The 25,400-nt window shown below is 58.6% G+C and overlaps 2 protein-coding genes across 10 annotated transcripts in view; both read left to right on the top strand.

The window, feature by feature from the left end:
* GPATCH8 (G-patch domain containing 8) overlaps positions 1 to 11,471 on the top strand; it is a 53,632-nt gene extending 42,161 nt beyond the window's left edge. For 5 of the 6 annotated variants that reach the window (XM_064636406.1, XM_064636407.1, XM_064636409.1 and 2 more), the window contains 2 exons: positions 6,796 to 6,926; positions 7,326 to 11,471. In XM_064636406.1, coding sequence (XP_064492476.1) covers positions 6,796 to 6,926; positions 7,326 to 11,145 — 3,951 coding nt within the window. In that variant the 3' untranslated portion in view covers positions 11,146 to 11,471. Of the gene's footprint in view, positions 1 to 5,315; positions 5,366 to 6,795; positions 6,927 to 7,325 lie in introns of all 6 variants that reach the window. The other variant, XM_064636410.1, reaches the window with a different exon arrangement.
* Positions 11,472 to 15,467: 3,996 nt separating this feature from the next.
* ITGA2B (integrin subunit alpha 2b) lies at positions 15,468 to 24,939 on the top strand. Of its 4 annotated transcripts, XM_064636596.1 has the most exons (30): positions 15,469 to 15,651; positions 15,739 to 15,869; positions 15,949 to 16,046; positions 16,134 to 16,299; positions 16,375 to 16,424; positions 17,278 to 17,323; positions 17,490 to 17,615; positions 17,700 to 17,747; positions 18,125 to 18,168; positions 18,270 to 18,329; positions 18,514 to 18,566; positions 18,703 to 18,911; positions 19,054 to 19,236; positions 19,334 to 19,379; positions 19,457 to 19,561; positions 19,996 to 20,051; positions 20,143 to 20,294; positions 20,512 to 20,625; positions 21,362 to 21,432; positions 21,520 to 21,667; positions 22,489 to 22,581; positions 22,666 to 22,745; positions 22,851 to 22,931; positions 23,005 to 23,107; positions 23,189 to 23,341; positions 23,427 to 23,537; positions 23,858 to 23,971; positions 24,147 to 24,254; positions 24,330 to 24,452; positions 24,729 to 24,939. In XM_064636596.1, the coding sequence occupies exons 1-30, from the start codon at positions 15,506 to 15,508 to the stop codon at positions 24,816 to 24,818; spliced, it is 3,108 nt and encodes a 1,035-aa protein (XP_064492666.1). In that variant the 5' UTR covers positions 15,469 to 15,505; the 3' UTR covers positions 24,819 to 24,939. The 4 variants fall into 4 exon arrangements, with proteins under 4 accessions (XP_064492663.1, XP_064492666.1, XP_064492665.1 ...); XM_064636595.1 differs by having other exon boundaries at positions 24,147 to 24,452; XM_064636594.1 differs by having other exon boundaries at positions 15,949 to 16,299.
* Positions 24,940 to 25,400: the final 461 nt, after the last annotated feature.

Below are 25,400 nucleotides of genomic sequence, written 5' to 3'. Positions count from 1 at the left end.
AAAGCAACTGGAGTGAGTGCAGATGGCACTGCAGGAGGGACAGTTAACTCAGTTCCCTCACAGATCCTTCAGTGAGCAACTGGAAAAGTCTTTAACCATGGATCTCATAACTTCTTGTACCCTGGAAAGCTGCTGATGTCTTTAATGGTGGTTTTTTTAGCTGTAAGATCTTGATCTAAAGGCCTGGTAGGTTATGAAGGGTCCTGCCTCAGATGGTGTCCAGTCACAGTTGTCAACAGAGTAATAATTAATAAAAGTGCACAGAAAAAAGGTGGAAAATGTTGGAAGAAAACTTTTGCAGCTAGAGAGGAGCTTGGGTGGTGAATATGGACCCAGTGTATATCCCTGGAAGTGTCCAAGGCCAGGTTGGAGAGGGCATGGAAGGTGTCCCTGCCCATGGCAGAGGGTGGGACTAGATGGGCTTTGAGGTCTTTTCCAACCCAAACCAGTCTGTGATTCTGTGATTTTTGTACTGCTTTTCTATCCTGATCCTTGGGAGCTCCCACAGTCCTGGGGCACTCTGGGCATTACATCCAAGTGGACCCTTAATTCCATTTGGGGTTTTGACATCAAGATAGAAACTCCACCTTAGGTTTGTGTGAAGATGAGGGTGGGTGCCCTTACCTGGGCTGTACCCAGTGTGTGTATTCCTGTCCAATAAACCTGGATGTGCAGGGCCCAGCACTTGGAGCAGCCTGCAGAAGGTGTTACAGTTGGAATTACCTGAGGTGTCACTTCTGAACCATTTCCAGTCAGCCTTTACTGTGAGGGTTTTTTAACAAGCCAAGAACTTACAGAATCTCCCACCCAGGCACTCCTTTCCTGCTCGTGCCCCTGCTGAGGGGTTCAGCTGTTTACTGAGTCACTGACCCAGCAGAATCAAAACATTCCCCTGTGAAAAACAAACGTGTTCCTGTGTGAACCTGTGCCAGGTTCCCTGGGAGAATGTAACCAGGACTGAAATGAAGGCTTTTATGTAGCTTTTTCCCCCCCTGAAATGTGTGTTGTTTTGGATGTGTAGATGATTAATTCTGCATAGATTCTCTCTGTTAAAGGACAAAGGGAATGTATTTCCATAAAGAAGTTCTTTGGGAAACAGGGTGGAGCTAAGAACTGAAACTACAGATCTGCAGTTCTCTTTGTGCCCTAATTATCTGCATCTTTGCTTCTAATGCTGAGAGGGAGGGATCTGTTAAAGCACAATAGAATTACCAACACAGTCACTGCTGGGGTTGATGAAGACTCTTAAATCCAGAGCCCGAGTCTCCTGGTTTGGGGAGACTTGGACTTGTGCTTTCCAAAAACTTGGGCCTCCAAGCACAGCTTAAATGGAAAAGGCTGAGGAGAGAATCTCTGAGGTACTTGGTGTTACATGGGAGATTCTTCTACCTCAGAAATGCTTTATCCTCAAGAAATCCCACTAATTGACTTTTAAGGGGCTGCAGAAGAGCTGGAGAGGGACTTTGGACAAGGGCCTGGAGTGACAGGCCAAGGGGGAATGGATTTAAGCTGGGAGGGAGTAGGTTTAGATTAGATAGATGTTAGGAAGAAATTGTTCCCTGGGAGGGTGGGGAGGCCCTGGCACAGGTTGCCCAGAGAAGCTCTGGCTGCCCCTGGACCCCTGGAAGTGTCCAAGGCCAGGTTGGACGGGGCTTGGAGCAACCTGGGCTAGTGGAAGGTGTCCCTGCCCATGGCAGGGGGTGGCACTGGATGTTTTTTAAGGTCCCTTCCAACCCAAACCATCCTGTGATATTTTTCTTAACCCGGTTCTGGTTGTTCAGCTGCTCATTTGCTGATGACAGACACATTTGGAGAGGAGCTCTTAGACATGGAGAATGTTCAGTAAAACCAGCCCTCAGCATACCAGGCCTGGAGTGTGATTCCAAGGGTTGCCAACCTCCTGCAGGGCAGAGCTGGGGTCACTGGGCCATCTCTGTCACATTATCATATTTTTTCCTAAGTGGAAAATGTGGTGTCAGAGAGGAAATTAAGATGCAATAAAAGCAGCATTTGCAGGCCATTTCCTCTCTGCTCCTTTTCACTTCATTAATGAGCATGCAAAGAATGTTGATTACCAAATACCAAAGATAGGCCAGGCTTGTGTTCTCACTTGGATAAAACAATAAAGGTTGCCATCCTTGGAGCTTGTGTTTAGCTGATGGTGTCATTAACTCCCAGAAGCTGTTGTGGCAAAGAATCAAGCAGACATCAAAAGTTCAGAAAGCCAGACATCTGCTGGCATGGAATGAGAAGTACATTATTATTGTTATTGTTATTGTTATTGTTATTATTACTACTATTATTATTACTACTACTAGTATTATTATTATTTTGTTTAATGGAGATTTGCAGACTTGAGAACAGTAGCAGGGGAGGAGTTGGCTCTGATGCCACAGGAGTCCTGTCTCCAGCTCTGTACGTGGATCAGGTCTCACCATCCCCTCAGTTTGAGGTTTGGCATGAAAGTCTCAGATTTTCAGGTCTGTCAAGGGGCTTTTGTATTGTGAGAATAACATGATCTCCTTCTGCTCTGCAGTTTTAGCCCAGGAATGTCTCCCAGAGGGCCTCAGTTCAGTGGTACTGCAGGGCTCTGTCACCTCGACTGAGAAGATCCATTTCCTGCTGGTTCTGAACCTGGGAAGCTCCACACCCCAGCTGGGTACTGGGGAGGTCTCACCTGAGACCACCTCACCAGCAAAATCTGGGGTGTGCTGAGTGGTTTCATGGCCCCAAGCCTTTCAGGGAGTGTTGGGACAACGCTCTCAGGCACAGGGTATGATTTTGGGGTGTCCTGTACAGGGCCAGGAATTGGACTCGATGATCCTTGGGGGTCCCTTCCAGCTCAGGACATTCTGTGATGATTCTGTGGGTTTCCTGTTAGAATAGTTCCTGCTCCCCCCCCTTTGTTTCCCCATTTTGCTGTGCCTGTGCTGGGCTCTGGAGCTTTTCAGAGATGCTGCAGGGCAGCTGGTTTAAGCTGATTTGCAGGGAATTGTAAGGTGATGGTGGATTTTGCCAATTTGGCCCCTCCTGAGCCACGCAGGGATCGGGAGATAATCCATCACTGTGGCCTCTTTGTGCTGGAGTCCGGACGTAGCTGCAGATTTGATAACAAACCTGCTCTTCAGGAGCTCCATTTGCACTCCTGGGGAAATGTAGAGATGATGATTTTGTTAGAAACAAGGCTGAAAACTTAAAATACTCTTCTTTGTTACAAAGCTGAGGGGGGTGGCAGCTATTAATAAAACACAGGAAGGCTGGAGGTAGTGAAGTGCTGCTTCCAGAGTGTGGAAATCTGGAGAAACTTCATATAAGTGCTGGTGATTTGTGTCCTAATGTGCTGGTCACTCACTCACTGGTGTGGCCCTTCTGACAGCTGAAGCAATAAACCAGCAGAGTAATATTCCTTGGCTTGATTGTTGTTATCATCTGACAGCTTGAAAATACGTTACTGCTTCCTCAGAAAACACACTGCCTGTGGAGCAAAAAATGCCTCCTAATTTTGAAATCCTATAGCAGCATGAAGCTTGTGTTTGATTTAATACAGGTTGGTGGCTCTAATCCTGTTGAAAAAATCATAGTCTTGCTCAGCACTATGAGAAGACTTTAAAAAGGCAGGATTCACCCTAAGAAGGTGGTTTCCCAGGGCTCCTTTTGGAGGGGAGAAGCTGCCCAAGGATGATGGAGTGGCTGTGTTAAATCCTTGTTGAAATTTCTCTGCTGTGCTGGGGGAAGGGGCAGTTCTGTGGCTGTCCAGCCTCCCTCACACTCAAACACATGGTGCAATCCAAAAAGGAATTTAGAGGTTTTGGAGGATTGGAATAATGAACCCTTGCCTTGGGATTAGGTGGAAATTTCTTTAATGTAAGCCTGGCTTAAGTCTCTGTTTAGTTCAGATGACTTTCAGGGAAGGCTGAGGCCTGGAGTGTATGAGAAGCATTTCAGTGCTCCATGTGCTCCCTTCATGCTGGAAAATTGTACTTCAGGCCTGGAATTGCTTCTCCCCAGTCAGGAGAAGTTCTGGCTATTTTCAGAGTTCCATTATTGAGTTGTTTTTACGGATGAGCGATCTGGGCTCATGTTGTCCCCCTTTTCCCTACCCCAGGGTGCATTTATGGAAGATAATGCAGTCCAGGCAGGTCTCTTGCAAACTCGAGGAGTCATTTCCAATGATGGGTGCATTGTTTTAGGGCAGTCAAATAAGCTGAACTATGTTACTTTCCATATTTTACATTCCCAAGGAGCTGACATGGTGCATTTGTGGAGCTTTTCTACCCTGTACTTCCCCCAGCAAGACCCTTCTTCCTTCTGGCTCCCGTGTGACAAAAAGAAACTCAGCCTTGAGATCTCTTAGTCCTGTGTAAAGCCAGACCAACTTTTCCCCAGTTTGAGGAGCAGCAGATTCTCAGCAGCCTCAACACCACAGTCAGTGGTTTGTCACCCTGAAGGGCACAGGTTTGGGTGCAGCTGGAGGTTGCTGTGGTGGATATTGTGGGGTTACAGTGCTTTGGGGTGGTTCATTTTCTTCACACCTCTAATTTTTAAGTGCTGAGAGTGGGAGGTTGGGGCTGCAAAGACACACAAAGGTCAGCATTTAAAAAAGGGTATTTAATTCTGTTTGCATTCAAATTGCCATGTAGTGAAGGCAGGAGAGCCCGGGGGCAGCTGCATTATTCCCAACAACTCTGAGCCCACTTTGTGTCCCTGGAGGTGATCAGGGGCTGGAGGGGGTTCTGGGTGCACCATCACACCTTCCTCTTGAAAGGAAAAGGTCACAGTTCATGTCTAGTCTAAATAGCTGGGTCATACTTTTTTCCAAATGGGTGAGTGATCTCGAGACTTGGCACCAGCCCCCATTAAATAGTTTTGTCAGCTGTTGGTGGCTGTAACTTCCCGGGGCATTTCAGACACGCTTTCGAAATCAGCCTGAAAAAGCCGATGGCGTTGCTTTAGTCCCATCTAGTTGGTTTTTTGGTTTTTTTTTTTCCTCCCTCTTGGAAAAAAAATTTACTCTTCAACGTTTAACATACACCACAAAACCCTTGAGCCCTTTACTTGTCCTGGTGAAAGTAGCTCTGCTGTTCCAGGTGGGATCATTGCTGTGTCCGTGCGTGTCCGTGTCTGTGTCCTCCCTCTCCAGACCCCCATCCTGGTCCTGTAGCTCTGCTGGCTCCTCTCCTGCTCTGTAGAGTAGCTGGCACCACACACCCACAGCTCTCTAGTAATGCTTGCTTGTATTTTTTTATTCTTTTTCCTCTCTTCCACTCTTGTTATATTTTTACTTTCTTTTTTTCTTTGTGATGTGACGTTTTCAGCTGATGTATTGAAAGCAAACCCTTCTAATTTTGGAGCCCAGATCACAAGAGTGAGTTTCTTTCTACTGGTGTCTGTAGCTGTATCTTCTTTGTGTGTCTTCCCCTCTGATTTTGGTAGCACCTCAACCACATTTAGTAAATACAATTAGGTAAGAGAATCCTCTGTCTCGTCCAGTTTTCCCTTTTTTCACAAAGCAATGTTCTCTTTACATTGGGCCAGCTTAATTCCTCTAATTTGAGCTTTGGGTTGGTTTCCAGATCCACTGTTCCTGTGTGTGGCAGGCTGACTCTGCTCCAGGAAAGAGGCAGAGTCAGCCAGCCAGAAGTATTTAGAATTCACCAGTGCTATGTACATCCTGTACGAGAATTGTTCCAAAGTGACTCCTGCTCCGAGTCCCATCAGTCTCTCAGGCCCTGCATGAAATGCCTGAAAAACATGAAACTTCTTTCAAAAGCTGAGTACAGGATGCATCCTGGAATTGAGCCTTTTGAAAGGGTTTTGAATTGTGCACTAAAAAAGAACAGTGAGTCCCTTCAGGATGGTAGAGGTCTGTCTTTGCTGCTTTCTGTTACTTCAACTTCTGTAGAGCACCCTAAAGAAGTGTGGTGAATATCCACATATATTCCAAGGAAAACCAGCAGCCTCTTCTCCTAGTGCTCTGAGACAAGGACTTTCCAAAATGTTCTGAAGTCTTGGCTGTTTATTTTCTATTAAAATTGGCTACCTAGACTTCCTCAGTGATGTCAGGGTGTTTGAATTCCTTGGCATTGTGTTTATTCCCTCATGATAAGATTTCTGGGGAACTCGGTGCTTCTGCCCCCCAAAGTACTCAACCCCAAGAGACCCTCCTGCATTTAGAGTAGTTTGTTTCTTGAGAGAGCATCTCAGAACTACTGTCAGGAAAGCAAGTAACTGGTTGTGGTGTATGTTGTATCCTTGATTTGCTTACAGAATCATTTGCATGGGGTTTTTGGCTCCTTCTCCAATGTAATTGGTACATTGCTTTTGTCAGATGTCATTCCTAGGTAACTCTGGCACCAGCTAATCCCTCCTGTCCTTTGGCCCGTGCTCCTCAGGCTCGTGTCATGCACTGTTTGTCAAGCACCCTGCAAGAGCAGCAAATAAACAATCCTCCTTTTTTTTCCCCCCTTTTCCTTCCAGAACTTGCTTGTTGCTTTGAAGTCAGCTTTGTTGTCCGTGCTAAAGATAACCAGTAACGTTGTTTGGAAAGGGATGTACACAGATGTGAAGTCTTAGCCAAAAGTGATCAGTGGTTGTGTTTTCCTTTAGCTGCTGGGAGGATGGCGCTGTGCTCCGTTGGGTTTGTTGAGCTGAGATGTTCTTGCTCCATCCTGGCTCAATAAATGTCCCTGGGGAGGGGTTTGACACCGTAATTTCCAGTGCTACAGCAACGAGATGCTCTTGGACAAAAGCACAAACAGCTTTGATCTGATCTGTCCCTCCTTTCTTTTGCCTCAGAGGTTGAAAGATCTCAAGCAAAGGGAATTTGCTCGCAATGTCTCTTCGAGGTCACGGAAGGATGAGAGGAAGCAGGAGAAGGCCCTTCGGCGCCTGCACGAGCTGGCTGAGCAGAGGAGGCAGCCTGAGTGGTGAGTTTGGGTGGTCCCAAGCACCCTTAGAGCACCCTTGGAGCACGAGTGGGGCTGCAGCCCTGTGCTGTGCTGGCACTCCTGCTCCAGAATCCTTTGCAGATTCTGATGGTGAGGCTTCATGCTAACATTTAGGCTCATGCTGCAGTTTTGGTAGGAGTGAATTCACTAAACTGATAATCCAGAGCATCCCCAAAGTGCTTTATCCATCAATATGTTTTCTTCAGTTATTTAATATTATTAAAAACTCCCAAGTGGCTGTATAATGTTATTTTTTGCGTGTGTGTGGGTACAAGAGCACTTGAACTGTGTAGGACTGTCTCAGCTGAGGCATGAATCCCACTCCAGAGGTACATGGACACCAGTGAGCTGTTTTCTCTCTCTCCCCTGTTCCCACAGTGCTCCTGGAAGTGGGCCCATGTTCAGAACCACCACTGTGGCCGTGGATGAGGAAGGTGGAGACGATGACGATTCCGCGGCCAACAGCGGCTCCTTCGTCCAGACAAGTTCTGGCCAGGCTGCAGAGATGACTATGGACAGAGGCTTCCTGAACACTGGACAGGGTGTGATGCCAAGCCAGGCGCCCTCTCAGGCAGCACAGGCCATCAGCTTTGGCATCAAGAGCTCTCTGGGGACTCCGCTGCAGAAGATCGGGGTGTCGTTTTCCTTCGCGAAGAAGACTCCAGTCAAGCTGGAGACCATTGCTTCTGTTTTCAAGGACCATGTGGAAGAGTCCAGCTCTTCAGATGGGGCAAAAGGGGATGAGAGGGGGTCTTCAGAGGCTGGCGGCCTGCAGAAGTCTGGGGAGGGAGAAGGCACCAACAATTCTGACGGCAAGGAGGACGATGACCAGCACGACAAGGACAGCGGGTCCCTGGCCAGCACCTTATCGAAACTGAAGAAGATGAGGAGAGAAGATGGACCAACGGCCGTGGAACCAGAGTACTACCACTACATCCCCCCAGCCCACTGTAAAGTGAAGCCCAATTTTCAATTCCTGCTTTTCATGAAGTCAACCGAACAAATGGAAGCTGAAAATGTGAACAAAAAAAACACAAATGAAGTGAAAAAGGGGACTTCCCCCAAACCCAAACCCGGGAAGCACACGGAGAAAGCCACTGACAGCACGGCGCAGCAGAAGGAGCAGAGTACTACTGAAACCACATCCCAGCAGGGCAAAACAGAGCCAAAAGACATCCAGGAGAATGAAAGTACAGAGGAGAGCAAACACCTTCCAGAGAGCAAACCCCCCGAGCCAGACACTGCTAAAGAAGCTGCTCCACCTGCCTCAGGCTGCAGAGATGGCTCTGAGGGACCAAAGCACCCGACAGGACCTTTTTTCCCAGTTCTGAGTAAAGATGAGAGCACAACACTGCAGTGGCCTTCAGAGCTGCTCATATTCACCAAAGCTGAGCCCTCTGTGTCCTACAGCTGTAACCCCCTGTACTTCGACTTCAAGCTCTCCCGCAACAAAGATGCCAAAGGGAAAGGGGCAGAGAAATCCAAGGATCCGGGGGGACTTTGTAAAGACAACACTCAGAGCACAGAGTCTGGTGAGGTGAGCAAAGCCAAGGAGGGTGAAAGCGTAGGCAACAGTTCTGCTGTGAAAACAGAGAACAAATCCCAGAGCAAGCAGGAGTGCGGCCCGGGCAGCGTCGGTAAGGGGGAGGGGGAGGACAGCAGTAAGAGCATAACGGGGAAGAGTAAATCGGGGAGGTCCCATAAACACAAAAAGAAAAAGAAGCACAAAAAGTCCAGCAGACACAAACGCAGACACAAGGAGGAAGCTGAAGAGAAGGGCCGGAAAGCTGAGCTGGGGGAAGAGAAACCCAAGAAGCGGAAAAGGCACAGGCACAAAAAAGGTAAATCCTCCCTTTCGACGGAGTCAGACCGGGTGCTGAAACCCGAACTGTCAGAAGACTGCAGCCACTTCCAGAAGAAAAAGCGGTGCTCCCAGGAGTCCCAGAGGAAATCCCTGTCTGCCGAGGAGGGAAGCAGCGGTAAAAAAGAGGACGGGGGTAACTCCTGCCAAGAGCACGGCAGCAAGAAACACAAGGCTGAGCTGCAGCAGGTCCCTGCTGCGAGGAGGCGCTGCCCGGCTGCGTCCCAGGGCCGACCCGGCCGCCGGAGCCGGCAGAGCAGCGGCGACTACGACAGCGACGAGGGCTCCCACGGGAAGCACTGCCGGCAGAAATCCCCGTCCCAGTACAGCGACGACTACGACTCCGGCAGCGAGCACTCCCGCAGCCGCTCCCGCTCGGGCCGCGGGCACTCCTCCCACAGGTCCTACTCCAGCAGCTCCGACGCCTCCTCGGAGCACAGCCGGTACAGCCGCCGCAGGAGCTACTCCGACGACAGCTACAGCGACTACAGCGACCGCTCCCGCTGCCACTCCAAGCGCTCCCAGGACTCGGAGGATGACTCCGACTACAACAGCTCGAACCACCGCTCGAAGCGGCGCAAATACTCCTCGTCGGAGGATGACTACAGCTCGAGCAGGAGCAGGTCCAGGAGCCGGAGCAGGAGCCGAACCCACCCTCGGGGCAGGTCAAGATCGAGGAGCCGGGGCAGGACCCGCAGCAGCAGCTGCAGCCGCAGTCGGAGCAAGAGGAGGAGCCGGAGTGTGACGGGTCGGAGCTGGAAGCGGAGCCGCAGCTACAGCCGGGACCGGAGCCGCAGCACCCGGAGCCACTCGCAGAGGTCCCTGTCACGGAAGGGCTCACGGGGCCACGAGAGCCCCGAGGAGAGAAGGTCTGGCAGGAGGGACTTCATCAGGTCCAAGATCTATCGCTCCCAATCCCCGCACTATTTCCGGACAGGCCGAGGTGAAGGATCGCTGCTGAAGAAAGAGGAGGGCAAAGGAGAGGATCTGAAAGGATCTGGCTCTCTCTCCCAGAACAGCAGCAGCTCTGGCACGGGGCGGGCCTCGGAAGGGGACTGTAGTCCTGAGGAGAGAAACTCTGTCACTGCAAAGCTGCTTTTGGAAAAGATTCAGTCCAGGAAGGTTGAGAAGAAGCCCTGTGTGGCTGACGAGGTGCTGGCGGGGGCAAACAAGGTGGGCATAAAGCTCAAAGATCCTCCCCAGGGCTACTTTGGCCCAAAACTTCCTCCTTCCTTAGGCAACAAACCGGTTCTCCCGTTAATCGGGAAGCTGCCAACGGTGCGGAAACCGAACTCCAAACGATACGAGGAGTCTGGCTTGGAGAGGGGTGAGGAGCAAGAGCTGTCAGATGCTGAGGACGGTTCCCAAGGCATGGAGGAGGGTCAGCTGGCCGGGCAGTCTCTCCTGGAAGATGTGGTGATGGTCATTCAGGACAAACCTCTGGACGAGCCGAAACGCGACGAACCTGCCGTGGAGATGCCGTCGATTCCCCTGGAAGCGCCGTCGCTCCCTGAGTGCTTTGGCTCTGGAGATCTGGTCATGTCACACAACTTCCTCTCGGATCCGAACGATGGTGATGGGCTGGAACCCATGGATGGGGGCAGCCAGCCGGTCCCAGTGGAAACCAGTATGATGCCCTTAGTTCCAGACGTCGAGCACTTTCCTGGCTATGTGCCTCAGAGCGGCGAGCCGAGCATGGAAGGGGATCGGGAAGGGGGAGAAGATTCCTCTCTGGCCCCGCTGGAGAGCCAGCCCATCACCTTCACCCCCGAGGAGATGGAGAAGTACAGCAAGCTGCAGCAGGCGGCCCAGCAGCACATCCAGCAGCAGCTCCTGGCCAAGCAGGTCAAGGCCTTCCCCGCCTCGGCGGCCCTGGCGCCGGCAGCGCCCGCGCTCCAGCCCATCCACATCCAGCAGCCGGCGGCGGCCTCGGCCACGTCCATCACCACGGTGCAGCACGCCATCCTGCAGCACCACGCCGCCGCCGCCGCCGCCGCCATCGGCATCCACCCGCACCCCCACCCGCAGCCCCTCGCTCAGGTCCACCACATCCCCCAGCCCCACCTGACGCCCATCTCCTTATCCCACCTGACCCACTCGATTATTCCAGGGCACCCCGCCACCTTCCTGGCCAGCCACCCCATCCACATCATTCCGGCCTCAGCCATCCACCCGGGCCCCTTCACGTTCCACCCGGTCCCGCACGCTCTCTACCCGACCCTCCTGGCCCCGAGGCCCGCAGCCGCCGCCGCCGCCACGGCCTTGCACCTCCACCCCCTGCTGCACCCCATTTTCTCAGGACAGGACTTGCAGCACCCACCCAGCCACGGCACATGAAGGACAGAACGAAGGAACCTCAGAGTTTTGGGAAGGGGTTGGAGCTGATCCAGCGGGCGGGTGAGGCCTGAGCATTTCCTGTCGCTCTTGAGCAGCCGAAGAAGCCGGAGGCTCAAGGGCTGGGCGGCAGCGTTGTCCATATCCACTCCCAGGGATGTCTCGCTCCCACACCTCCGTGCACGCAGCGGCACCGTTCCAAGAACCATTTCACCTGCAGACCAGCGAGACACTTGGAAAGGCTTTTTTTTCCCCCCCCTGGGTTCTTACACTTGGTCATCTTCCTTCTGCCGCCTTGTATATAATAAATGAGGTCTCATCCACACTAATAGGTCTCTCAAAATCCTTTTAATGAGGTCATCTAATTAAAATAGTCAGCATGATTGAACCCGGTGTGTAATTGGCGATGGAACATTCGGGAGCTGTCGGCTGCAGATCCCGGCGAGGAGGCCTCAGTTTTCAGGCCTTACTCACTGCACATGTGGGTTTTTTCTTGCTGTGAGCAGCAAAGGTGGAAGTAAGATCTTACTGTAAAGAGGAGAAGGAGCTGAGTGTGTGCCTGGAGCTCCCATCCTTCTCCATCCTGCATCCGTGTTCTCCTGCGCCGGGACTGCAGCTGCACATCCCGGACTGGAGAGAGCTGCTCGTTGGGGTTGGGAATTCCAGTCTGGGCTTTGACCACTCTTCTCCTGGAAGGCGGGGGGGGGAGGGAAGAAATCACTCTGACTTCCATCTTCTGTGGTGTTGGGAAAAAGGCACTGGGATGGGAGAGAGAAGGAAAATCCTGTTAGGAATTGGAGCAATACAGAGGACGAGGAGCGCGGCCGGGGGTGCGAAGTGTGTTCTTTCCTCTGTAACACTGATGGTTGTTTCCTTATTAATTTATAGGATTATTTTTTTTTTTAATGTAAAGAATTGCACTGAACTCTGTAAACAAAGATGCTGCTTTTTGTAGCTCCTATCAAAGGTTACATTTGTAGTATATCGCAATAATATTTTTTACAGCCAGTTCTTAGTGGTACTTGTTCTGGTGGCTTCTGTGTAAATATGTTTGCTGTAGGTGACCCAAGACACTTGTAAAGGTTCAATTTATAGTTTCAGCTAGATGCAGAATGAACTAAGCATGTATATTTTATCAAGCTCATGTATTTTTGAAGTTTTTATGTACTATAAAATGTAAAAAAAAAAAAAATAAAAAAAATCTTCATTTAGAATTTTGCAGAAGAAAAAAAAAAAAAAACAACAGGTGAGACTTGGGCACAGTGAGGGGGTGGGGGCAGTGGTGACTCCAGCAGGTGCTGCTCTCCTCCCTGCCATAGGAATGGGCACTGGAGCAGTGGGGAGCAGCAGGAATTCAGAGTGTCTCCCAGAGTATAGATATCCCTTTTTTTTTCTCCTTTTCCTTTCCCCCTTTGAAGGGGGATGTGCAGTTTGAAGCAGTGATGTGCACAGGCTCCTGGTGCAGGAGAGCCTTGGGACCGTTCCCATCCCACACACAGGGTCACACTGAGCTGGGGCTGCCTGACTTATTCCATGAGGGGTTTCCCAGTTCTTCCCTGTGGGAGCTTCCCTGTCCCATTCCAGGGGATGGTTTGCTGACATGGACACTGCGGGTGCAGGTCCCCTCGTGTCACGGTGGTTGGGGCATCTCAGGGAGGCTCTGTAGGGTGGGATTTCAGAGCAGGCACCGAGGGGATGCAGTGGCACCCCTGCCCCCTTCTCCATCCTCATCCTCTTCCCTGTCCCCTCCTGGAGCGTGGAGTCAAAGGATCAAACCCCCCTGAGCCTCCTCACTGTGTAAACGAGAGATTGGAGCAGGTCAGAGTGACACAGGGGTCACAAAAAGGGACTCAATTTCCTGTAAATACCCAACAATTCAGTGTTACTGTCAGAGCTGAGCTTTGTAGGGCCCGACCCCATCCCGGGGTTGTTTTTGGACTTCCAGGATAGCGCTAAAAATAATTAACCTGTCATTACTTAACGAGCATAAACAGACTGTATTTAACTTTGTCACATAAGATATATATATAAATATATATATATGCTGTAAAATGAGGGAAAAAAAACCTTTCTAATAAACCAATGATTTGTGGAAAAAAAAATGTGGTGGAGTGTGATGGCATGGAGCTGCTGCATCAGGTGGCTTTCTCCTTAAATTATGGTAGGGGATGCTTGGGTCATACTTTTAATGGGAATATTTTGCTTGTAAGATAGAGAAAATGTCCATTCCTGTGTCATCTGACAGCGGCCAGAAGCTGAGGTGGGGAGGGCAGCAGCTCCTGCCCATGAGGATGGTGTTGCTTCTCCACACTCCTCCAGCAGCTCCTTGTGGTGTTGGGGGTCTGTCAGCCCTCGTGTCCCTTTTTTCCATCTCCCTCTTCAGCAGTTCCTGACCTGGGCTGCAGCCTCGTCCTGCAGTCATGGAATTGTTCAGATTGGAAAAGCCCCCTGAGGTCATGGAGTCCAACCATCCCCCAGCACTGCCAAGGCCACCACTGGCCATGTCCCCAAGTGCCACATCCACAGGGCTTTTAAATCCCTCCAGGGATGGGGACTCCACCTCTGCCCTGGGCAGCTGTGCCAGGGCTGGACAAACATTTTGGGGAAGAAATTTTCCCTAATATCCAACCTAAATCTCGCTTGAGCTCGTTTCCTCTCTTCCTGTCCCTTTTTCCCTGGGAGCAGAGCCCGACTCCCTTTCCTGTCAGGGAGTTGCAGAGCCAGAAGGTCCCCCCTGAGCCTCCTTTTCTCCAGGCTGAGCCCCCCCAGCTCCCTCAGCTGCTCCTCAGGACTGTCCCTGCCGTGGTCGAGGAACTTGGGGTTGCCCAGGTCATGCCATGGGATTTTGGGAGTTTTGCCCCTGGGGTCCCTCCAGCCCAGGCTGTGCTGCTGATCCAGCCTGGGCGAGTGTCAGAAGCCGTGAGAGCTCAGGAGGAGGAGCACCCACCTCTCCTTTCCTAAATAAAGTCCTGGTTTGGTTAAAGGAAAAAAATGCAAACCCCACTGAACACTGCCGGGGTGGGGGCACAGGGTGCCACCTGCCATTGCCTGTCTGTCCTCTGGGTGGCCCTGGGCCGGGGAGGCTGATGAGTGATGGTGCAGAAGAGCTGCAAGGAACAGGGAAAGAAGTAATTCAACGGGAGAAGGAATCACAGTGGCCTTGAAGGAGCCTGGTGTGGGCTCCAGCTGGGTTTGGATGCTGCTGCCAGCGGGGGATTAGACCACCCGAGGAGGAGCAGCTGCCCCTGAGCCCAGTGCCCTGCTCTGCCGGGGCACAGAGCTGAGCCGGGCTCGGCTAAACCCTTCCCACCCCTCGGAGCTCTGCTCCAGCTGTTTTCCAACTGCAGCTGCTCCAAAGGGCTGGAGCAGTCCGGGCTCTGGGGCTGTGTTCCTCCTCAGGGGTCAAGGTGCTGTTTGGGCACTGTGGTGGCCTCCCTGTGCCCTCCAGGACCCCCTGACCCCTCCGTCCTGCTTCCCACCTGCAGCTTCAGAGATGGAAAGGAAGTTTCACAAATGGGGCTGGATCACAGGGAGATGCTCCGGGGCCTGTCCCTGCCACCGGCTCTGGGTGAGCATGAGGAGCCCTTGGAGCCCCGAGGCACCCTGAGGGTCCTTAATAAATTGAGATTAAATTAATCGTGCTGGTGGGTTCAGGGGCTCAGCCACTGTCCAGGCAGGGCTGAGCCCCCACAGCTCCCCCAAGCCTGGCTTGGCTGAGGGGCACCGGCTCCTCCACGGGGGACAGGAACCCCCCTTGTTCTCTTGGGTGTGGGCTGTGCCCCCACCTGGCACCCATCCCCTTCCCAGAGCCATTTCCCTGTGCTGCTCGGCCCCTTGGGAGGGTTTTGGGGTGTCCCTATCCCGGGGAAGGGGGGGAGACAGTTTGCTGCCAATGCCCAGTGCTGGTGGGGCCAGTGCTGTCTGCTCCATCCGGCTGCAGAGGGGACACCGGGGACGATGCAGGGGCCCCGTGCCCTGCTGTCCTCCCCCCTCCCCGCCGCGTTTCCGCTGGCCAGGGCTGCCTGCACCCCGAAATAACCCCCCGAGACAGGCACCCCAGGGCGGGCTGGATTCGGCCCCGGCGGGAGGCTGGTGGTGGGTGCTGTGCTGCCCCCCTGTCCCCCCAGCCCTGCCAGTGTCCCCCGGTGGCACTGCCACCTCCTGCCCCCCACCCTGCTCCGGCCACATCCGACCCAGCACATCCCCCCCACACCCCTCCGGCTCCCGCAGGAGCGGATGCGCGTTCGGGGGGGCCCTTCCTGTGCCCCCCATCACTGCTGTCCCCGGCCCCGACTGCGTCCTCCGAGATAAGCCGGGACCGCCCCGGGACGTGCCGGGGCTGTGGCCACATTTCGGGGTGGCCATGAGGCTGCTACGGGTGCTGCTGCTCCTCGGGGGGCTGCGCCTGCCCCCCACCCTGGGGCTTCTCCAGGAACCCCCCACCGAGTACACGGGACCCCCCGGCAGCTATTTCGGCTTCGCCCTGGATTTCCTCATGACAGAGGGCAGGTAGGGACACACCGCGGGGCGGGGGTCGGGCACGGCACGGGAATGACACCCGCTCTGCCCCCAGATGACACCCGCTCTGCCCCCCAGGCCCAGCGTGGCCGTGGGGGCCCCCCGTGCCAACACCTCCCAGCCCGGCGTGGCTCAGCCCGGCGCCGTCTTCCTCTGCTCCTGGCCCCCCGACGAGACCCCCTGCCGCCCCCTCCCCATCGACACCGCGGGTACGTGGGCGCCGTGCGGTGCTGGGCGGGCACAGGGCGTGTGCCGGAGCCGCAAAATCCCCCTCTCCCGCTCCCCCAGGGGACGAGACCGAGACCCAGGGCACCCTGGAATTCCACACCTACAAGTCGCACCAGTGGCTGGGCGCGTCCGTCACCGGCTGGGACGGCAAACTGGTGGTGGGTGCAGCCGGCGGGGGGTGGTTTGGGCACCCGTGGGTGGTGACGGCGGGGTGGGCACCCACCCTGTGCCATCCCCCTGCCCAGGCCTGCGCCCCGCTGCAGCACTGGAACGCGGTGGACGGGCCGGACGAGGCGTTCCGGACCCCGACGGGCACCTGCTTCGTGGCGACCCCGGGGCTGCGGCGCGTGGTCTGGTACTCGCCCTGCCGGGACCAGTCGATGGCCAGCACCTACCGCCAGAACAACTACGGTGAGGGGGTGAGGGGCTCGGGGGGGCGGGGGTGCCCCCGCCCCGTGTCGGTCTGACCCTGCCCTGTGCCCGCAGAGCACGACAAGCGCTACTGCGAGATCGGCTTCAGCGCCGCCGTCACCCCGGTGAGGGGGGGTTCGAGGGTTTCGGGGGGGCTCGAGGGGACTCGGGGGGCAGCGCGCCCGGCGTGCCCCCCGGGCTTCCCGTGGAGATGGTGCCAGGGATGCAGAGGGTGTGGCCGAAATGGTACCTGAGTGGGGGTGTCAGGGTGGGGGATGCTGGAGCGGGAATTCCAGAGGAAGGGGCCCCAGGATGAGGATGAGAGGGTGGGGCATGCTGGGGTGGGGGGGTCAGGAGGGGGGAAGAGGGTGTAGGGAGGTTTGGGTGGAGGTGCTGGGGTGGACGATTCTTGAATGGGGGGATGCCAGGATGTGGGATCCTTGTGTGGGGGCTTTAGGGTGGAGGATGCTGGAGTGGGAAATATTGGGGTGGGGGAAGCCTGGGTGGGGATGCCAGGGTCATGGATGCTCTGGTGGAGGATGCCAGGATGGAGGGGATGCCAGGATGGGGGATGACAGGATGGGAGATACTTGGGTGAGGATGCTTGGGAGTGATGCTTGGGGAATGTTGGGGTGGGGAATACTTGGATGGGGAATACTTGGATGGGGATGCTTGAGGAGGATACCAAGGTGGGAATGTCAAGGTCATGGATGCCAGGATAAGGGATGATGGGGTGGAAGATTTTGGGGTAGGGGATGCTGGAGTGGGAGATATCTGGGGGAGGTGTGCCAGGATGGAGGGTGCTGGGGTGGGGGGTACTTGGGTGAGGATGCTTGGGGCGTTGCCCGGGTGGGGATGCCAGGATAAAGGATGCTGAGGTGGGAGCGTGGGGGTGAAGGACGCCAGGATAAGGGATGTTTGGGCGCGATGCCAGGGTGGGGGTGCCCCAGGGCGGTGCTGAGGCAGCTCCTCCCGCAGGACGGCACGCTGGTGCTGGGTGCCCCCGGCGGGTATTACTTCACGGGTGAGTCCTTCCTGCCGGGCTGGTGCTCCCTTCGGGTGGGCATGGCGAGAGGAGGGCACCCACGGGCCACCCCCTCAGTGCCACCCGCAGTGGCACTGGCAGCCCAGGGCGTGTGGCAGTGGGTGCCCCCTCAGCGCTGGTGTCCGCCCACCCCGGTGTCCCGCAGGGCTCCTGTACTCCGTGGAGGTGAACACCATCCTCAGCCGCTTCCACGGCACGTCCCTGCTCTGGCTGGGGACCCCGGGGCGCCCCACGGTGCCCGTGTCCCTGGAATACGAGGACGGGTACCGGGGTGAGCAGCGGGCACGGGCACCCCGCCCCACAGCCGGCTCCTGCCGGGGCTCCCGGGGGTTCACTGGTGCTCCTCTCCCTGCAGGGTACTCGGTGGCTGTGGGCGAGTTCGATGGCGACCTCAGAACCAAAGGTAGGGCTGGGGGGCGTGGAAGGCAGGGCCACCTGCGGGCGGGGGGGGGGGGGTGATGGGCCCGGGACACCCTGGGGCGACCTCCCCTCCTGGGGGTGCTGGACAGAGGTTGTGCCAGGTCACACCCTTTATCCTGTCTCTGTGCCCCCACACCCCTCATACCCTGCCAGGGGTATCCCTCTGCCCATCCCTGTGCTGGGGATATGCCTGTGCCCACCCCAGTGTCAGAATTATCCTTGTGCCCACACCAGTGCTGGGGATATCCCTGTGCCCACCCCAGTGCTGGGGATATCCCTGTGCCAACCCCAGTGCCAGGGGTATCCCCACGCCCCCTCCGATGCCCTGGTGGGGTCACTCATGGCTCTCATCCCCCACAGAGTACGTTGTGGGGGTCCCCAACAAGAGAGACACGAGGGGTGAGGTGAGTGCTGGGGGGTGCCCGGTGCCCCGTGCCCGGTGCCACCTGGAGGGGTCACCACCGTGTGGCCCCCCCGGGCTGGGGTCTGACGCTGCCCTGGGCAGGTGGAGATCTTCACTGCGGGGAACACCCTGCGCCGGCTGCGGGGCATCGACAGCGAGCAGGTACCTCCACCCTGTGCCACCCTCAGCACCCCCTGGGGCTCCACGGCATCCCTGCACTCCTCCCTATAGCCCCCCAGCCCCCCCAGCCCCCATCTGCTCCCCGAACCCCCCCGCCCATCACCCAGTGCACCCCATGGTGTCTTTGGCACTCCCCTGGTGCCACCCCAACCCGGACCCTTTCCAGGTGGCATCGTACTTCGGGCACACGGTGGCCGTGGCCGACGTCAATGGGGACGGGTGAGAGCCGGGACTGTCCCCACACCCCCATTCCCCACGGGGACACCCAGGGGTGCCGCCCCGCGCCTGGCACACCCCTGAGTGCCCCCAGCCGCCAAACCTGAGGACCCTCACCCTGACCCCTCGCTCGGCACAGGCGGGACGACCTGTTGGTGGGTGCCCCCCTGTACATGGCCCGGCGCCCCGACGGGCAGCGCAGCGAACTGGGGCGGCTCTACCTCTACCTGGGCGGGGGGCACCAGCTCCTCCCCCGGCCCCCCCAGACCCTGACGGGCACCCACCCCTACGGCCGCTTCGCCGCCGCCATCGCCAGCCTGGGGGACCTGGACAAGGACGGCTTCGGCGGTAACACCGCGGGCGGTGGCGAGGGGGCTGTGCCAGGGGCCCCCCTGTGCCCCCACCTTGGGGAAACTGAGGCGGGAGCGCCTGGGTGGGCGGTGCTGGGTGGGCGGTGCTGGGTGGGTGCTCACGTCCCCTCTGTCCCCAGACGTGGCCGTGGGTGCCCCGCAGGGGGGTGACGATGGCAGAGGGCAGGTCTTCATCTTCCGCGGGCAGAGTGAGGGGCTGGAGCCGGTGCCCACCCAGCGCCTCGACAGCCCCTTCCCCGGCCCCGCCGCCTTCGGCTTCGCCCTGCGAGGGGGCACCGACCTGGACGGCAACGGCTACCCGGGTACGGCCCCGGGTGCCACCACCCTGTCACCGCCCTGCCATCGCCCTGCCCACCCGGTGTCACCGCCCCGGCACCGACACTCCGCTTGTCCCCGCAGATCTGCTGGTCGGGGCTTACGGGGCGGCCAAGGTGGCCGTGTACCGGTGAGTGCCCGTCCCTGCGGTGGCCCGGGAGTCCCTGCCGGGTCCCCTGGCACCTCAGCAATGTCCCTGTGCCCCAGGGGACAGCCCGTGGTGGTGGCCCACACCCAGCTGAGTGTCCCCGATGGGCTGAACCCCGAGATCCTGGACTGTGTCCTGCCCGACTCCGGTATCCGTGTCAGCTGGTGAGGCGTGTGCTGGGGACATCGGTGTGGGGACACTGATGAGGGGACACTGCCATGGGAACAGTGCTGTGGGGACACCACTGTGGTGACATAGCCGTGGGGACAATGGGGACACTGCCATGGGAACAGTGCTGTGGGGACACTGCTGTGGGGACATTGCTGTGGGGACAATGGGGACACTGCCATGGGGACAATTCCATGGGGACACCACTATGGGGACACTGCTGTGGGGACACTGCTGTGGGGACACCACTGAGGGGACAATGCCATGGGGACACTGCTGTGGGGACAGTGGGGACACTGCTGTGGGGACACCACTGAGGGGACAATGCCATGGGGACACTGCTGTGGGGACAGTGGGGACACTGCTGTGGGGACACTGCTGTGGGGACGGGACAGGTCCCTGAGCACCTCTGGGTTCTGTTCCCCCGCAGCTTCCACGTGGTGTTTTGTGTCAGCGTGACGGGCCAGCACATCCCCTCGGCCATCCGTGAGTGCCAGCGCCACCCGGGGGGGACACGGGCACCGCTGGCGTGTCCCCGGGGGTGTCACCAGTGCCACCCTGCCCTGTGCCCTGCCAGACCTGGAGGCTGAGCTGCAGCTGGACCGGCTGAAGCCCCGGCTGTCCCGGAGGGTCCTGCTCCTGCAGGGACACCAGTCGTCCTGGCGAGAGGAGCTGGTGGTGACACCGGGGACACGCCCCCAGTGCCGCAACCTCACCGCCTACCTGCGGGTACGGGCACGGGGGGGACACAGCCCAAGGAGGTGTGGGGACAGGGATGGGGATGTGGCGTCTTCAGCCGGGATGGGGACAGAAATTGGGACAGGGCTTGGGGACAACAGTGTCCCAGGAGGGTGGGTGACAGGGATGGGGACGGCAGTGGGTGGGGGTCCTGGGGTGGGGTGGGCTCGCGGTGCCCTCCAGAGTGCTCTGCCCATGGTGTCCCCAGGACGAAGCCGAGTTCAAGGACAAGCTGAGCCCGGTGGCCCTGAGCGTGGCCCTGGCACTGCCCGGGGAGGCCCCGGGGCTGGTGCTCTATGGGAACACCCTGGTGCAGGCACAGGTAGGGGGGATGCAGCTGTGGGGGGACATGGCTGTGGTGACATGGGGTGGGCTCATCCGCATGGTTGGGCCAGGCACACGTGGGTACCCCCAGCCTGGCTGTGCTCAGCCCCAGAGTCCCTAGCCTGTCCCAGTGTCCCCAGCCTCTCCCTGGAACCATGACCCGGCCCCCTCACTGTCCCCAGTTCCTGTTGGGATGTGCCTCCTACCCCTCGCATTGTCCCCTGTACCCCCTGGAATGTGCCCCCCCACTGTGCCCTGCCACTGTCCCTCCTGCCCAACCCTCTGTACTCACCCTGCTGTCCCCAGTCCCTCCTGGGATGTCACCTCTGTACCCCATTCCCCCCAGTCATATCCCCGAGGATGTCCCCTCTGTCCCCTTTGCCATCCCCAAACTCTCCCCAGCATGTCCCCCTTCTGTCCCTGCTCCATCCTTGGGGTGTCCCACAGTATCCTCCCCAATCCTGAATCAGTCCCCTGGATGTCCCCTCTGCTCTTACTCCCCAGGGGTATCACCTTTCTCCCCTCCACCATCCTCAATCACTCCTGGGAATGACCCCTCTCTACCCCACACTGTCCCAGATCTTCCCCCCTGGGATGTCCCCTCTGCCTCCTCCAGCAGCCCAATCCCTCCCCAGGAACTCCCCCCTCATATCCCCTGCTGTCCCCAATGACTCCCCCTCCCACACTGCACCTTGGGTGGGGGTCCCCCTGTCCCCTCCCTGTCCCCCTCCCAGACCCACATCGTCCTGGAGGACTGTGGCGAGGACAATCTCTGCATCCCTGACCTCCACCTGGCTGCTGACACGTGAGCACCTGGGACAGGGGGGTCAGGGGGATAGCTGGTGTCCCCGTGGGGTGCTGAGCCCTGTCCCCGTGTCCCCGTGTCCCCCAGCCCCAGCCAGTGCCTGCTGATCGGGGCGGAGGCCGCGCTGCGCCTGCGTGCCCACGCCTCCAACGCGGGCGAAGGCGCCTTCGAGGCCGAGCTGAGGGTGCAGCTGCCCCCTGGCACCCACTACCAGGCAGCCCGGAGCACCATCCCGGTGGGTGCCCACGGGGGGGGGACAGTGGTGCCCGGGGTGGGGGGCTCACTGAGCCCATGGTGGTGTGAGAGGTGGAGGGTTCACACCACGCCCTTGACGGCTGTCACCCTCCACAGGGGTGCCCAGTGGTGAAGGGTGTTAGGGATGTCCAGGGTGGGGATCTCAAACCATGTCCTTGGTGGCCAACACTCTCCATGGGTGACCGGAGGGCTTTGGGGGGTGTGCAGGGTGGGGAGATCATGCCCTGCCCTTGATGGGTGTCACACTCTATGGGGGTGCCCAGTGGTGATGGGTGCTGGGGGGTGTGCAGGGCGAGGGGCTCACGCCGTGTCCTTGATGGTGTCAGGGTGGGGGGCTCACACCTTGCCCTTAGTGGCCATCACCGTCCATGGGGGTGCCAAGTGGTGATGGGTGTCAGGGGGTGCCCGGCATGGGGGGGTGACCCAGATCTGGGGGCTCACACTGTCCTTGTTTGCCATAATCCTCCATGTGGCTGCCCAGTGTTCATGTCTGCCCAGGGATCTGGGGATAGAGGGCTCATGTCCTGCACTTCATGGCCACCACCTTCCCCGGGGGAGCCCAGAGGGGGGGGTGTCAGAGAGGACCCAGAGTGGGGGGCTCACACCTTGCCCTTGGCAGTGTCTGGGGGGAGGGCTCATGTTCTGCCCTTGGTGGCCACCACCCTCCATGGCATTGCCCAGTGGTGAGGGGTGTCCAGGGTGGGGGTCTCACGCCCTGCCCTCGGCCCATGCAGGTCCCTGGGGTGGAGGGTGCACAGAGGGGTCCATGACGTGTCCCCTCCCTGTGTCCCCCACCCACAGGGGCAGGAGAAGCTGAGCTGCAACCCCAAGAAGGAGAACGGGACCCACGTGGTGCTCTGCGAGCTGGGCAACCCCATGAAAGCAGGGGCCCGGGTAAGGGGATGGGGGGGTCTCTCTGCTGTGCCCATCACCCCCCCTGGAATTGGGGTCATCACCCACCTCCCTCCTACCCCCCAGATCACTGTGGACATGGAGCTGAGCGTGTCCGGGCTGGAGGACATGGGGGATGCCATCACCTTCCAGCTCCAGCTGCGGAGGTGACACTGCCGTCCCCCTGTCCCCTCCCACTGTCGGGACACTGGCACTCGGGATCGGTGTCCTCAGCGTGTCCCCAAACTCGGTGTCTGTCCCTCCCCCCGCAGCAAGAACAGCCCCAGCTCCACGAACGCGTCGGTGACAGTGACAGTGCCCGTGGAGGCTCAGGCAGAGATGGAGCTGCGAGGGTGAGGGTCTGGGGGGCACAGGGACACGCGGGGGGAGACACAAAGGGGGACACTGACGCCCCTCTCCCGCCAGCAACTCCCTGCCAGACACGACGGTGCTGCCCACGAGCTGGCAGGGGGTGGAGGGCAGCCGGCGGCTCGAGGACCACGGCATCAAGGTGGAGCACGTTTATGAGGTAGGGCACTGCCCCCTCCGGCTGCCCGGGGGGCTGTCCCCTCTGTCCCCTCCCTGGTGTCACCCCCCTGTCCTCCCGCAGCTCCACAACAAGGGTCCCAGCACCGTCAGCGGGGTCTCCCTGCGCCTCGCTGTCCCCCACCAGCTGGGCGGCCACATCCTTCTCTACCTGCTGGAGCTGGGCACCGAGGGGGGCATGAACTGTACCCACCACCCCGACCTCAACCCCGCCCAGGTAGGGGCTGAGGGGCCAGTGCCCACCCGCGGGCGCTGGTGGGTGTTAAGGGGGTGGGTGTGACCCCCCCTGTGTCTCCTTCCAGCTGGAGATCGCCCGTCCCACGGGAGCAGCGCCCGGGAACGGCACCCGCCAGCGGGAGCGCCGGGAGGCGGAGGAGCCCCCGGGGCTGGGGCTGGGGGAGCCTGTCCCCGTGGTGAGAGGGTGACCCCGGGGAACTGTACCCCGTGATGGGTGGGCCTGAGGGGTGCCAGGGTGGGGGACCCTGTCTGTGCTGAGTGGGTGACCCTGGGGACCTGCACCCATTATGGGGAGGGGGCTGGAGGTGCCTCCAGGGTGGGGGACCCCATCCCTGCGGTGAGGGGGTGCACCCGGGTACCTGCATCCCATTACGGATGTGGAGCCGGGTGGAGGACCCCGCCCCATGATGACCCCGGGGGCCTGCAGCCCACAATGGGCGCAGGGCTGGGGGTGTCCCCCGGGGTGGGGGTCCCCAACACCTGCCGTGTCCCTCAGGACTGTGACAATGCCACGTGCGTGGACATCACCTGCCACGTGCCCAGCCTGGGCAAGGACCAGCGGGCACTGGTCAGTGTCCACGCCCTGCTCTGGATGGACACCATGCAGCAGGTACTGTCCCCTCCTGGGGACAGCGAGGGCACAGGGTGGCACTGTCATGTCCCCTCCTGCAGAGAGCAGCACTGGGGATGACATGAGAGGTGTCATGGGTGTCCCATTGGCTGCCAGCACCCCTGATGCCGTGTCCCCAATGTGTCCCCACCTCTGTCCCCACGTGTGTCCCCAGCGGGAGCACCTCCTGTCGCAGTTCCTCATCCAGTCCCAGGCGTGGTTCAGCACCTCGGCCATGCCCTACCGGGTCCAGCCCAGCTTCCTGCCCGCCGGCAACGCCACGGTAGGGCTGTTGGGGACACTGGGAAATGGGGACAGGTTGTGGTGGCAGCAGTGTCACCCAGCCGTCCCTCCGCAGGCTGTCACCCGGGTGGTTCGTGCCAGCCCCGGGGGCAAGGGGGCCGTGCCGGTGTGGGGGGTGGTGCTGGGGGTCCTGGCCGGGCTCCTGCTCCTCACCCTCCTCAGCCTCTTCATGTGGAAGGTGAGTGGGTGTAGGGGGACACTGGGAACACCGGGGACACCCATCATGGTGGTGGGGCCTCACTGGCACTGGAGGGACCATGAAATGGGGGTACAGACCTGTGGGTGGGGGCTGCGGGACGGGGGGGGGGGGGCAGCTGGGATGATGTTGTGGGGTCCCCGGGAGTGGTGCCATGGGGTCCATGGGGGTGGTGCCACAGGGATCCCTGGGGGGTGATGCTGTGGGGTCCCTGGATGGGGTCCCACAGGGCCTGGCTGTCACCCTGTCCCCTTCCAGATGGGTTTCTTCAAGAGGACACGGCCGCCCACCGAGGGGGACACACAGGAGCCCAGCCAGGCCCAGGAGCCCGGGGGTGCCCAGGGCTAGTGGGGTCCCCCGCGGTCCCCCTGTGCCCCTCCCCCCAACCCCCTTGTCCTCCATCCCCTGAGTGCCCGTGGGACCCCAGCCCCCCTCTGCTCCCCCCCAGACAATAAATCTCTGCCTGGCACTCGGGTGCTGCCCGTGGGTGACATGGGGGTGCCCCCCAGGACCTGCATTGGGGAGGTTTGGGGAGGGGACAAGGAACACACAGGGGTGCACAGAGGCAAGGGGGGGGGCTTTTAGGGACCCCCGTGTGCCCTGTGGATGCCCCAGGGGCACATGTGGCACCACAGAAATGGGTGGGTGCTGGGGGGTCGGTACGGGGGTGGATGTCTGCCAGGATGCCGGTGCGGCACTGGGGGCCGGGACCGGGGCCAGTGCTGGGACCGGAGGTGGGTGTCGATCCCGCGGTCAGTCCCGGGGGTGGGTCCGGGGATCGAGGCAGTACCGGAGGTCAGTCCCGAAATGCCGGTGAGGTACCGGGGGTCGACACTGAGGCTCGAGGAAGCACCGGGAGTGTGTCCTGGGATGCCGGTGCCGGTACCGAGTTCCCGTCCTGGGCCTCGGAGCGGTGCCGGGGATGAGTTC

This window comes from Pseudopipra pipra, chromosome 26, assembly GCF_036250125.1.
Source record: "Pseudopipra pipra isolate bDixPip1 chromosome 26, bDixPip1.hap1, whole genome shotgun sequence".
In the NCBI taxonomy this organism is placed as follows: Eukaryota; Metazoa; Chordata; class Aves; order Passeriformes; family Pipridae; genus Pseudopipra; species Pseudopipra pipra.
Note: the sequence above shows the minus strand (reverse complement) of the source record. Positions and strands in the feature narration are given on the sequence as shown.

Excerpts from the sequence above, each read along its gene's own strand:
- ITGA2B (XM_064636593.1), top strand. The coding sequence starts at position 15,506 with ATGAGGCTGCTACGGGTGCTGCTGCTCCTCGGGGGGCTGCGCCTGCCC. Across the intron at positions 19,237-19,333 it reads GGACGGCAACGGCTACCCGG|ATCTGCTGGTCGGGGCTTAC; the intron begins GTACGGCCCCGG and ends TTGTCCCCGCAG. Across the intron at positions 24,453-24,728 it reads TCAGCCTCTTCATGTGGAAG|ATGGGTTTCTTCAAGAGGAC; the intron begins GTGAGTGGGTGT and ends GTCCCCTTCCAG.